General features: G+C 43.3%; 1 protein-coding gene across 1 annotated transcript in view; it reads right to left on the reverse strand.

The window, feature by feature from the left end:
- RFX3 (regulatory factor X, 3 (influences HLA class II expression)) overlaps positions 1-13680 on the reverse strand; it is a 191640-nt gene that overhangs the window by 44626 nt on the left and 133334 nt on the right. Inside the window, exons 9-12 of the mRNA XM_006863745.1 lie at positions 8819-8934; positions 8163-8317; positions 3693-3790; positions 598-747 (exon numbers count right to left, since the gene is read on the reverse strand). Coding sequence (XP_006863807.1) covers positions 598-747; positions 3693-3790; positions 8163-8317; positions 8819-8934 — 519 coding nt within the window. The remainder of the gene's footprint in view (positions 1-597; positions 748-3692; positions 3791-8162; positions 8318-8818; positions 8935-13680) is intronic.

The following is a 13680-nucleotide window of genomic DNA, read 5'->3' on the forward strand; positions in this document are numbered from 1 at the left end:
TTTATATTTGTTTTTGTTTTTTACATGATAAAATTAGACCAGAACTGGCAATGAAAATTGCTGGGAGATGGAGTCATTCTCAAATAGTTTATCTTAAAGCAATATTACTGTTATTGTTGTTTTTAAATAACGACAACGTTAAGCTGGCTGTGTACATAAATGAAATTTGGGAAAGAAATTTGAGACCAAATTGGGGTACCCACTACAAACTGAATGTGCTCTCTCTCCCTTCAAAAACAAAATGTTGGCAGGCACTATCATCTCCATGAAACCATCCCATGTGGCTGGGACCCCATTTGGGAACAGAAGTTTTTCTTTGTTATGTTAATGCCACCACACAGGTTTGGGTGTGATTAAATCCAACACTTTGGAGAATAAAGAAATGCAGCACAGGTGAAAGTGAAATCATTCTCCAAAGACAAGGGTCACCCCTCCCCACAAGTCAATAGAGCAAGGCTTCCCCTAGATGGCGCTCTGCATTTGGACTTCCAGTCTCCTCAGTGAGGCGTCTGTGCAGTTTCTCTTGTCACAGCACTGACTGAGAGGCTAGGACACTAACGTTCCTTACTAGATGTGTTCTGAAAGGCGGCAGGTTACCTGGACGTTGGCAAAGTCGACACGGTTGAGGTCGTTGAGCATCTGGTTGATTTGAGACGTGTTCTGGAGCACTGCTCGCGCTGCCTGGGCCAGGTGATTGAGAGACGTGTATCTTCGCAGGGTCTGGGCAAAGGCACTTACAGCGGCAACCTGTAAGGGGGTCCAGGGACAGTGGGTGGGCCTCTCCTTCCACGGGGCTCAAGTCTAAGTGTTCCCTCTGACACTGTTTGGTAACGGTGCCCCCTTGTACATTACAGCGCTGAAATCCCTAAACCAAGCGTTGTTTTCCTCTTGGAGGAGAATGACGTCAGGACCAAAACAAACACCCACGTCCTTAGCAATCCGAGTGGAGCATTAATTAAACCCATCTCACAAGTAACCTTACTCACCCACAGCCAGGAGACAATGTTGGGAAGTAGGAAAAAACGTTGGGTTTTTTTCTTTTACACCAACTACGGATTGATAAATGTATTTACTTGGAAAGACAAACTATATAGCTTCCACTTTTTAAATTGGATAAAAAGTGGACTTTTCAGGGCATGGCTGTACAGACTCACTGTTCCCTTTATTTTGGAGAAATGGGCAATTTTGAGGTGGAACAAGAGAGGGCATCACTTTTATTAGCAAACGTATATACTAATCTATTTATCAGAGACAAGCAACTTGAAGCGCTTTTTCGAAATGTGAATTCCTGCAAAAGGGCCATCAAGGAGTCTCCGTTCAATCCTCAAGATTTGCTTCCATCCCTCTCCAGCCTGTGCCCAACAACGCTGACTTGAACGGCCAGCATTAACCACCTCCTTTCCCCCTGGCTTTCAGCTGAGTTTGGGTAATGAAAGGCCCTGGCAGAGATCAGAGGATGCGAAGAAACAGTGGCCAGAACATTTATTCCCCCACGACCTCAGGTCCCTCACTGTTCTGGCAGAACCTGCTCCCCTTCCACAGTTCTGATTGAGGGAGCGAGGTTCCTGCAGTGGTTGCTTAGGACTTCCTGTTGTTAACAGTCTTGGTTTGAACTCTGTTCAGACCTTGGAAAACAGACCTTTCTTCAGCTCTCTTCAATAATCCCCTTTTGGACACACTATTTGTTTCCTGCTGGGACCCCAAATGACCCAGCTTGTGTTGAAAGATGGTAAGGATAACAGAGAAGGGGAAAAAAGAATAAAAGACCAGGCAAATATGGAAATCTCTTGATCTCAAGAGAACTTGCAATATGCACAGTAGCGCCATTGGTTTTAATATACTCACACGAACATACAGGATTGCTTTGAGTCGCTGCAGGTATTTACGCAGCGAGTGACTGATACAAACAATGCTTTGGCTTAAGGAGCATTGTGTTCCTTTAAAAGAACCACAGGATCAGCACTGGACTGCAGACTACACCAGCCACTCCGTGAGAGAAAGATAAGGTTTTCTGCTCTGGCAAAGATTTAAAATGCCTCAGGAAATCCTCTGCAGGGTCCCTATGAGTTGGAACCGACTTGTCGATGCTTAACAACAACAACATTTATATGGGATCACATTGACAAGTGTGACTCTACAGATTAGACATGAAATTTCGGGGGCAGTTAGTTTATGTTCAGTGGGGAGGGACAAGTTGGAAGGGAGGAAGGTGAGAAGGGTCGCACATCCTGGAGAATGCCATCCATCGCAGTCAAGTGTACAGGTCAAGAGGGTTGACCTGGTGACGGTGTTGCTGTACTGTTTTCAGCCATGACAACAAACCAGCGAAGCAAGTGACTGATGAAGCAGCTGGCAAAGCAGCAGAGGGGGTATGTGGAGGCTGGGGGAAAGCTCACACCCCCTCACTGAAGGAGGGTCTTGTACTTTATTCTACATTGCGGTACATGTTAATTGAGCAGCTACTAAGGGCCAGGTGCTGATTGGTACCTTAATTGGTTGGTACATATACGATCTTGTCCAAGTCTGTGAACAACTCTATTAGACACACACTGGGATTTAGAGGAATTAAGCAGCGTGGCAGTGGAGGTATGCGAATTCAGGCATTCAGATCTGACAGCCCCCATCTGAAGCTGGCCCCACTGCTGGCTCTGCCAGTGTCTGAAGGCTTCGCTGACTGAGTGCTCAGCTGTACCTCAGAGGAAGAGGAGGCCAGAAGGCACCCTCCACCAATGTGAAGCAACAGAGCAACTCAGGCTGCAGTGTGAACCCCTCCACTTTGAAGACACTGGGCAGGAGGTGCTTCCAGCCAGCCAAAGGCTTTGTGTGACTGTCATCAGCAGAGAACATCTCCCCTCTGTGAGCTCCCATCAATCTGGTACGCCAGCACCGGCCTTCCAAACAGAACACCCCGTGATGATGGGAACATGCTGCCCACTGCGGTGGCCAGGAGCCACACAGGGCTGTACATAAAACCCAATGCCATCCAGTCGGTTCTGACTCATAGCGACCCTGTATGGGGTTTCCAAGGAGCGGCTGGTGGGCTTGAACTGCCAACCTTGTGGCTAGCAGTCTAGTGCTATTCCTACAGTACCACAACAGGACTCTGCATTAACCATAGTTGTTAAGTCCTGTTGAGTTGGTTCCGACTCATAGCTACCCTGTACAGGGTTTCCGAGGAGCAGCTGGTGGTTTGAAATTGCGGACTTTGCAGTTCACAGTCCAGTGTTGATCCTACAGCACCATATCAGGAGCCCAAAGTTTAAAAATACCCAGAACTCTCCCAATGGTAGTAACTGTTTGAATCTTCTAGGCTGTTCTCAGTGTTGTTAAGTGTCCTTGAGTTGATTCCAACACATAGCAACCCTGTCTAGGGTTTCTGAGGTACACTCATGGATTTGAACCATCAACCTTGTGGTTAGCAGTCCAGTGCTTATCCTGCAGTGCTACACCAGGCTGTTCTTAGACATCTGAAATATGTATTACAGAAGGAATCTCAGAGACACACCACACTCACAATGCTTTTCTAGTTAAAAGCAGCACACAGTTCTACTGATAGTTTTCTTTAGATAGATCTATCAGTTTTTAAAGATTCTATAAATTATAATAACAGTGCTTTACAGGGAGGATATGAAGTTCATAGTTCAGAAAAACTTGCTAAACACAAGAGAAAAGGCAGAGGCATGAAGTGGTACCTTGGTTTGTATCATTCTCTGTGGAATATTGTTCATGGCATTGGAGAGCCAACCTTCAAGGCTTTTTGCAAAATTTCGAATGGCTTGGGTCAAGGCACCTAGATGTTAAAGAACAGAAACAGAATGAAAAAAAGCCGCAAAGAAATTCATCTTTATGCTAGAATAAGGGAAAACACATGTGTATGACATCGGAAACAGCATTGAACTTTCATGACACAGATGGAGCAAACCTGATTTAACATGATTCCTAATTTTAAAGCCATATAAAGAATTCTACTTGGGGGGCTTTTTTTCTTTTTGAAGCTCTTTTATTTCCAGATACTTATTCACAATTGTTGGGCTATGAAAACACTCTAGCAACATATACCAGTTGTGAATATACTAATGGATGATTTATAGGATTTTTGTATCTTAGGCAGAACACGCATTCCATTAACTGTTTTGTGCTCAAAGACTTAAGCATTTTCCTTGTCAAATTGCTCCTCTTGATATTTTCTAGGTTCCTAACCTATTTTCATGTCTTTAGCTAAACAGAAAAAGTCATGAAAGCTTTCTCTTTCTCTAGACATCTATCCACAATAGGGCAGAAGTTGGAGTAGTTATCCACCAAAAAAAGCCACCTCCAAATTACATATATATATATATATATATATATATATATATATATATATATATACACACACACATATATATGTATATATACATACTCATATCCAAAATAGCTCTCCCTGTGGAAAAGCAAGGCAAAAATTTCAAAATAGTCTGACTTGAAGATTTGAGGTCACTCGTCTCCATCTCACTTGGCGGGTACAGAGAAAAGATCAATCTGATAGAAGTGCTATCAGACAACACTAGCCTTAAAAAATCCCTAACAGACAACTCTATTCGGAAGACAATCCCTGCCATAGTCTTCAGCTGTCTGCTAACTCCTGAGAGGCACAGGGCCAGGAGAGCACATGTTTATGGCTGTCATGAGATGCTTTAGACACCTCTGCAGTTATCAGGAATGACTAGCATACTTAGGAGAAAGGGTCTGCCTACTGAGGTTGCCTTACGGAAGCAGAATTCTTCTCTAGTCCTTATTACGGCACTTCATCTGCGCTGTAGGCTCAACCTTGTAGGAGCAGTTTGGGATACGTAACAGGTAATGTTGGAAGCACTCACAGGCTAAACTTAACCTATGTGGGTCCTATTGGAATCTGGAGTCTACTATAGGAAACTGAGGAGTTCCATGATTACCCAAGATCCCCCAAGAATCTTTATGTTAATGATGGGCTTATAGAGTCCTTGGTTTTTCTCTTGGTGCTCAACAGTCTGACCCACTTTTCCACCTATTTTGTTAAAGCTGGATTGGAGACAATTGAGCTTATTCAAATTGTTTGCAATGTAAATACATTTTACTAATCTAATGAATTTAAAAAACAAAACAAAAACAAAAGCAAAAAAAACAAAAAACAAAAAACCCTAAAATTTATTTTGTTAATTACTGAACTGGTTAAATAAGAACCCGAAATAGCCTACATTTTCATTAGCAAACCCACTCACGTGCAGACTGTATGCAATGAGAATCAGCTCTTAGAAATTTCTTGAGTAACAATCTTCTTTTGAAATTTCCAAAATGTCCCACTTTAGCCAAAAAAAAGAAAGAAAGAAAGAAAGAAAGAAAAAAACAGAAAAGAAAGAAAAAAAGACTTTTCTGTGTATTATGTATTAAGACCATGGAGGGCAGGCATGGATGGAAATGCAAAAGAGTGAAAAAAAATTAATAACCCTTTTTGAAATGCAGCAAAATTTTGTTTATTCAAGATCCAATTTGGCTATCTGCATTTTCCATTTTTTCTTCTATAATTCCTACATAATTACTTAATCTGAAAAACCAAAACTCAAGAACCAATAACGGTGGCTTAAAAAAGATCAATTAATCTGAATCAGATAAAGTTGATGTTAAGGAGACGATAAAAATCAAAAGATCTATTCTGTAAATGCACAGTTTTTATCTTTTTGGTGCTGGATGTCATTGTGCGCCACTCTTAATTACGCTCATAACCGTACAGCCGAGTCTTATTACACAATTCTTTACACTTAACATTTAAAAGAAATGTGGTTTTTTTGGATAAGTGTACTTTTGAATATAGTAGTTTCAATCTGACTTTAAATTAGTGTGATGTGCAGACTTTTGGGGACTAAAAAAAGGAATCCCATCTGGACAGAAAATGGTAGAGTAAAGTACTAGTAGCCAAGAAAATAAATTCTTTTTAAACCAAATTCCTTCTCTAGAGGTTCTTATACAGTCAAAATTACCAAGATGGACTGAATACCTGAATGGATGTTTTGGAATTTAAAATCTATTCCCAAGCTGACTTGTCTCAGTGTGTTCCAGATTTAAAAGGTGTGTCATCAGACGATACCTGCTATCTAAAATGATCTTTTCAGAAAATAAAATCATCAACTGTCCCTGGGAGGGTGATACATTAATTCATTAATGCACCGTATCATTCCACAGATGCTATAAAACTAGACTCACGAGAACATTGCTGAAGCTGAGCTGTCTAATGAAGCGACTGACAGACAAATTGACAAAACACACTGGTCTCAAAATCAAAATTTGCAAAAGACAAATTTCAAGTATTTGCAGTACCTGAATTTGCGGGGTTTATGTCACCTAAAATGGAACCACGACTTTAGTTAGGGAGTGGGTGGTGGATTCACAGCTTAAAATCTTGGAAGGCCAACAGAGGGGAGGTAAGAGCTTTGAGAAGGGTTTCATGAGTATTGATGTTGCTGATTTGCCTCAAAAAAAGAAAGAAAGAAAAGAAAAGAAAAAGAAAACATTCCCTGGCATCTTGTCTCTCCTGAGAGAAACTGTATATTGGTGGCAAGATGTCAAAGGTTAATGAGCTGCCTCGTGCAGCTTCCCTCCCAAGTCTCTTGAGATTATTACTCAGTGCATGGGGAGAAGGAGAAACAACCACAACAACAACAACACACAAGGAAAATCAGATTCGGAAACAGAAATCAGTAGAGAATTTACACACTGGCGTTTTCCATGACAACATCACTTTTAATCACTCTTTGGTGAAGAAACTTGGTGTGTGGATAGGGCAGCTGGATGATTTATTTTAGCTATTTTTAAACAATGCTATTATATGTAGATATGTGTCTAAAGAGATCTTTTGAGGTTTGGGGGAACATAAGGAAAGAACTCACACTGTTGTCTCGTATATGAGGGGGCTTCAAACAGCTCATGGGGGGAAATGGAATGAAGCGATCATGGCCATTTTTCCAGCACTTTTTAAAGCCCCCTCATATTTTGACAAAAGACAGTACGGACATACACGAGTGCATCTATCTTTGCCTTTTCTTGCGCTGTGTACTTATGGGGAAAAATTAACACTTGGCGTCTGTGAACTTGAGGGTCCTGGTGGCCAATCGCATAACAAAAAGGACACTTGGAGTCAATCAGTGCCACTGAGGGGGGACACTCTATCCTTATTCCTTTAAAAGCTAAGGTCAGTATGATGTGGGTGTAAACTGGTTGCGACCGTCCCTAACACTGGAATCCTTAGTCGCATTTATATTCACACTCGCAGAACACAGCTTTATTTGCTACAAGGTGGTTTTTAAAACACCATCACTTTAAAAAGTAATGGAACCCATCCAGATAATTCCTGTTTGCTTCCTGATGGGAAAACAACACTGGCATAGTTCTAGAGTTGTTTTTTTCACGTGTTTCTCTCTCTCTGTCTCTCTCAAAATGCCAGCTAACCATTACTGTTCATGGACATTGCATTTGTAGTTTCTCAACATGATGCAGGTGGCAAAGTCAATGCTTTTATAAGGCAATTCAACTTCACTGGCAACCAAGATCAACTCATTTCCAATCGAAAGGAAACACAGAAGGGGCTGGCCTAGCAATTACAGATATATATACATAGATATGTATACATACATATATATATATATATTGGGGGGGGGGCTTTAAGAAAGGGACTAAGACCTGAGTAAATCTGATGAACTTTTACATCACTGAGGCTGTTGTATCAAAAAAGACTGGCTTTCTTATCAAAAAGAAAAGGCAAGATTGGAAAACAGATACATTTTTCCCTCCCCATGTTTTCAGACAGTTTTGCTCAAGGTAGTTTTTTTTGTTTGTTTGTTTTTTGTTTTTCCTGTGACACTTTTCGTTGCATGGTTCGTCTTGGCAAACCTACATGAGATCAGAAATCACTTCCCAACCTTCCTGCGTAGAATGTATGAGAACAAGATACATTTCCCTCCCCTTTATTAGACCGTTTTTGCTCAAGGTGGTTTTTTTGCCTTTTTTTTTTTTTTTCTTTTTCTTTTTTGTGACACTCTGGGTTGCATGGTTCGTCTTTGGCAAACCTACATGAGACCAGAGATCACTTCCCAACCTTCCTGGGTGGAATGTATGAGAACAAACGTATCCGTACTCGTCTGCATTTAACTTACTAGGAATGGGTCTAAGGACGTCGGGGATGAGAATCTCCACGAGAGCCTGGTACATTCCATGATCACAGTTACACATCCATTTCAGGACAGACTCATGTTTGCACAGACTTATCAGCTTTGCTTTCGGTAGTCGACTTTCTATTTCACTCAGATTGCTGGTGTGAATAAATGTAGCAAATGAATAGATGGCAAATGAGGATAAAAAAAAAGAAAATGGACTTTAAAAAAAAAAAAAAAAGAGTTTTTAGTTCATCAAATATTAACTGAGGTTAGAACGATACCACCACGGCACTGGTGCCGTGCGCTCGGTTGGATCTATATCTATATATAAATATATATATAAATATCAGAGGAAACACTCCCAACAGAGGGACCTGTGCACATTAATACTCCGACGGGATGAAAGGCAGAGATGACACTCATTCCATGAGTATGAAGCAGCTGTACCGTGCTCCCCCCAAGCAATAAAGATGGGAGCTACGTACACACGCTGAAACCTCGGGGAGGGGGCGGGGGGATCGTGTCTAGGATGGCCAGAGCATCGGTCTACTCGCTCAACGTTATCTGGTTCACAACTGGTATACATATCTCTACTGTAAGTGCGTGGACATCGAGTGGGCCATGAGGATGGACCGGGGCAGCATGTGGGCTCTGACCTGGACTCCGTCATGGCAGTGCCGTCAGCTGGAGTGGAAGGAGAGTAACGCCAGAATGTTTGCCACAGTTTTTCTATCAGGCTGAACTGAAGATTCACAACAACGTCCAAGATTGCCTGGAAGACAAAAGCGCATCGGTGTGATCTTGTGGTGTGGTCACCTGGTGTGACCTTGTGGTTTTACTTGGGGGGGGGAGGGGGCTGTGTGGAGACAGCATCAGATGTCTCTGGTGACACAAACTGAACCCTGGTGACACATTGGTAAGGACGCTCAGCTGCTAACCCAAAGGAGATATGTGGATATATATATGTTGTTCAGTGCTGTCCAGTCAGTCCTGCATAGGGTTTCCAAGGAGTAGCTGGTGAGCTTGAACTGCCAACCTTGCAGTTCAAATGACTTTGCAGTCTGGCGCATTAACCCACAGTGCCATACCAGGACTCCACATACACATATTATATTATATATTATATATGTTAAGGAGTCCTGGTGTTGTTGTTAAGTGTCGTTGAGTCCGTTCTGACCCATAGTGATTCTGTATAGGGTTTCCGAGGAATGGCTGATGAGCTTGAACTGCCAACCTTGCATTTTATTTATATACACACAGGGTTAACAAAAGATTAAATGCACCGTGTCATTTCACAGATGCTGTAAAACTATACATATGGCAAAGGTCGCCTTTGGGTTTATGATTTAACATGGTGACTATTGAGTTAGATTTTGTCTGCAGAAGCTAAGAAAACATAGAAATTTGTTGAGTGGGCATGGGGGCACAAAGAAGAGAAACAAAACGAAGAACTTCTGAAAGATGTAAACAAGTAACTTGTGTTCCACTCTTGACAACCTCTCTTTTTTCACCTCTCTCTTCTCCTCCCTTTCCACGCTTTCTTCCTGTCATACTTTTTTCTTGTTCCTTTACCTACTGGGTCCTTCTGCCTCCTCTCCTTCACCTGACAATTCCTGCCATTCCTCAGCACTTGCACCCCAATGCCTACAGCCTGGCCATCCACAAGGACACACAGGAAAGGTGGGGAGGGGTGTGTGTGGTAGATGGAGTTTGGGCTGCCTTCTGGCTCAGGCTAAGACAGCTTCTCCGTCGCCTGGAGTCAGACTGATCCACAGAGGAGACACCCCTCTCAGTAACAAGGGCACTGTAAGCGCCTCTCTTTGGTTGTGATAAGTCTCCCAGACCGCCATCTTGTGTCCTCAGGTACCCTCTAGAGAGGTGCTTTAAGACGACCCTCTTTCTTAGCCCTGAGACCCCACCTCTTCTTCCCCGGGTTTTGAACTCCTAGAAACATTTTCCAGGAGCCCTGGTGGCACAGTGGTGGAAACGCTCAGCTGCTAACAGGTGAGGGACAGTGACTTGCAGGAGAAAGATGTGGCTGTCCACTTCCTTGAACATTTACAGCCTTGGAAACTCTATGGGGCAGCTCAACTCTGACCTTCAGGGTCGCTGTGAGCTGGCATCGATTTGACAGGAATGGAGGCACGAACTACTTTCTAGTTGCAGCAAGGGGGTGGTAGTTTTGATGATGCTAAAAATCTGCCACGTTCCCCATTAACGTTTGACGATCACATTTAATTTTACCTTCCATCCCAATTAGCTTCTAAATTAGCCTAAGGAGGGAAGTGGGCATAAAGCCAGAAAGGGGCTTGTGTTTGTGCAAAGAACACACGATTCTCTGATGAATTCTGAGCATCAAAGACAGAGGGAGCTCATATAATGTGTTTTGCTGTAGTCAACATGGAGGGTGGGAGGCAGCGAAGGCAGCCCTACAAGCACTGCACAGTGTGCCCAAGGGTGAGAGTCCACAGTGGGCAGCCCAGAGGACCATCTGAGATACAATGATTGTGAAGGTTTTAGACAAACAGTGCAAAGAACGCAACCCGTCCCTCTTAGTACCCTAGAGTCCTATCTGTGTGGACCTGACCCTGTGGTCAGTATAGAGCATTACGGGTGCCTTATGCAAAACCACCCTGAGACCAACTGTAAGAGTCCACAAAATCTACTTGGGGACACCTTCTGGGAACTAAGAGAAAAGGAGTCCTGATGTGCTACTGTAGGATAAGCCAAGGTCAGTGGTTCAAACTCAGCAGTCACTCCTCAGAAACTTTATACAGGGTCACTGTGAGCCACCCCAGGGGAAATGGTACCCATCCCTGGAAGGTGAACGTGGAAAGAAAGGGATACGGAATGCACTCCTCAGTCTTGAATGTCAGTCACAATTGAAATGCAAACAATTGCCCTGAAAAGAAAGGGCTCATTGCCCACTGCTGTGGAGTCCACTTTGATGTGCGGGGACTTGTATAGACTGAACAGAGTGGAACTGTATCACAGACTTTCTGAGACTGCAGATCTTTGAGGGAACAGACTGCCTTATCTTTCTCCCATGGAGCGATTGGTGGGCTTGAACTTCTAGCCTTGTGGTTAGTAACAAAATGCACAGCTCACTGTACCAAAAATGGGCTTATAATAAAAAAAATTAAAAATTAAAAAACAAAACATCCCACTGCCATCAAGTCTGTTCTGACTCTCAGCAACCAGACACAGGATTTCCCAGACTGTCAATCTTTACGGGAGCCGACAGCTTCTTCTTTCTCCTGCAGAGCCACTGGTGGGTTTGAACCGCCGACCTCATAGCTAGCAGTCTAGTGCCTGCCCCACAGCATCACCAGGGTTCCTTTATAGATGTCCTTTATTCCAGGCAACAAGCCCAAAACCTTCTCACTGGGCAAATGCCTACAGTTGCTTTCTTGACTGTAGGGGAGGCATGTTTCAGGAGAAGCCTCTCAAAGTGTGAGGCACTAGTCACCTGGCACCTCAGAGCCCCGTCCGGGTGACTGCTGCTAGCAAACTGTACGTGTCAAAAGGAAGATCCGCATTCCCAGCCACTAGGGCAGAAACCCGTACTTGTTCTTTAGCAGAAGACAGATAATGATTCTTATAAAATACATTTGAGAAACAAACTGAAAATCCCAAGTAAAAGCCCACCTACTACACTATACATATATGTGTATAGAAAGGCATGCCCAAGAAAATACAAGCACATGTTTAGCATATATATATATGCCTTAAACATGTCCAAAACCTCAAGGGTCTTAGGAACACAGTCTCATAGGACAACTCGGTCAACTGACAGAGGATATTCCATGAAGATAATGGTCCACATCTTAGTTTGGTGAGCAGCATTATTGGTCTCTATGTGGGTAGAGGAGTCCTGGTGTGGCACTGTGGGTTATGCGCTGGACTGCACAGTCACTTTGAACCAGAATGTCAGCAGTTCAAGCTCACAAACAGGGTTGTTATGGGTTGGAACCGACTCGATGGCACTTAACAACAACAACAACATGGACAGCAAAACCAAAGGATGGCAATCAAAAGATCAAAGAAGAGACCAGTCCATTGGACGAACTGCCCACCTGAATTACAACTTTTTCAAACCTGAGACCAGAGCTAGGTGTGTCTGGCTACCAGTACCAACCATTCTGACCAGGGACACAAAAGGAGGTCCTGGATAGAATGAAGACAAATGTGCAAAACAGATCAAATTCCTTAGAAAGGGCTGACTGATCTGACTGAAAGGGATTCGAGGAGCCCCTGAGACTCTCACCGTAAGATAATGTCTGAATATGACGCTGGGCTACCCTTCAGCCAAATACTAGATAGACTTATGACATCAACTGTCTCACAGTGAGTAATGTGCTCCCTCCATGCCCGAGGTGAGACCAAACAGCATTCACCTCGGAGCAGAGAGGAGAAGGGAAGGGAACCTAGAGCAGTGGAAACAGAGCAAACAGAATGGAACGAATGAGAATGCTGCACCTTTGTGAACGCTGTAACCAACGTCACAGAATGACTGGCCTAGCAATTGTTAAAGGGGAACCGAATTTGCTGTGTACATTTTCACCTAAAACCCAATAAAATATTATTTTTCAAAACTGTATAGGGTTCCTACCAGAATCCTGTGAAATGCAGGTGAAAATGCAAATTGGTGTGGCCATGGTGTAAAACTGTTTGGCGATTGTTCAAAAGTGACCCCGCGAATGGCCATAGGATCCAGCAGTCCTATTCCTAGGTGCACATTCAAGAGCGATGACAGCAGGGTCTTAGACAGATACCTGAACATCAATGGCCACTGCAGCATGGTTCACAGTGGCCAAAAGGTGGAGTCAACCCAAGTGGAAATCAACAGATGAATGGATAGACAAAGAAAATGTAGCATGTGCTTAAAATGGACCATTATTCAGCCAGAAAGAGAAACAAAATTCTAATATATACTACAACAGATGAACCTTGAAAGCGCTGGGCAAATTAAACAAGTTAGATTCAAAAGGACAAGCATTCCATGACCCCACATATATAAAGTATCGAGAATAGGCAAATGCATACAGACCAGAGTTTGTTGGTGGTTACCAGGGGTGAGGGCACGAGTAGATGGGAGTTATTGCTGAAGGGGAACTGAGTTTCTGTTTGTTGTTGTTAAGTGCTGTCGAGTCAGTTCTGACTCTTAGCAATCCAGTATAGGGCTCCCGTGGAATGGCTGGTGGATTTGAACCGTCGACTTTACAGTTAGCAGTCCAGTGCTTATTCTATAGCTTATCCTCTATCAGGGGAATGTAGCACTTCTGGAAATGGATTATGGTAAAAATGGTTAATGCCAGTGAATTACAAGCTACAATACGGTTACAAAAGCCAATCTTCTGGTATATGAGGGGGCTAGTGTAGTGGTTACGAATCGGGCCGCGAACCTTAAGGTCAGCGGTTCGAAACTACCAGCCGCTCCGTGGGAGAAAGATGAGGCTTTCTACTCCCGTAAGGATTTACACCCTCGGAAACCCTGTACAGGGTCGCTATGGGTTGG

The sequence above is a fragment of the Chrysochloris asiatica genome, unplaced genomic scaffold, assembly GCF_000296735.1.
Source record: "Chrysochloris asiatica unplaced genomic scaffold, ChrAsi1.0 scaffold00056, whole genome shotgun sequence".
Lineage (NCBI taxonomy): Eukaryota > Metazoa > Chordata > Mammalia > Afrosoricida > Chrysochloridae > Chrysochloris > Chrysochloris asiatica.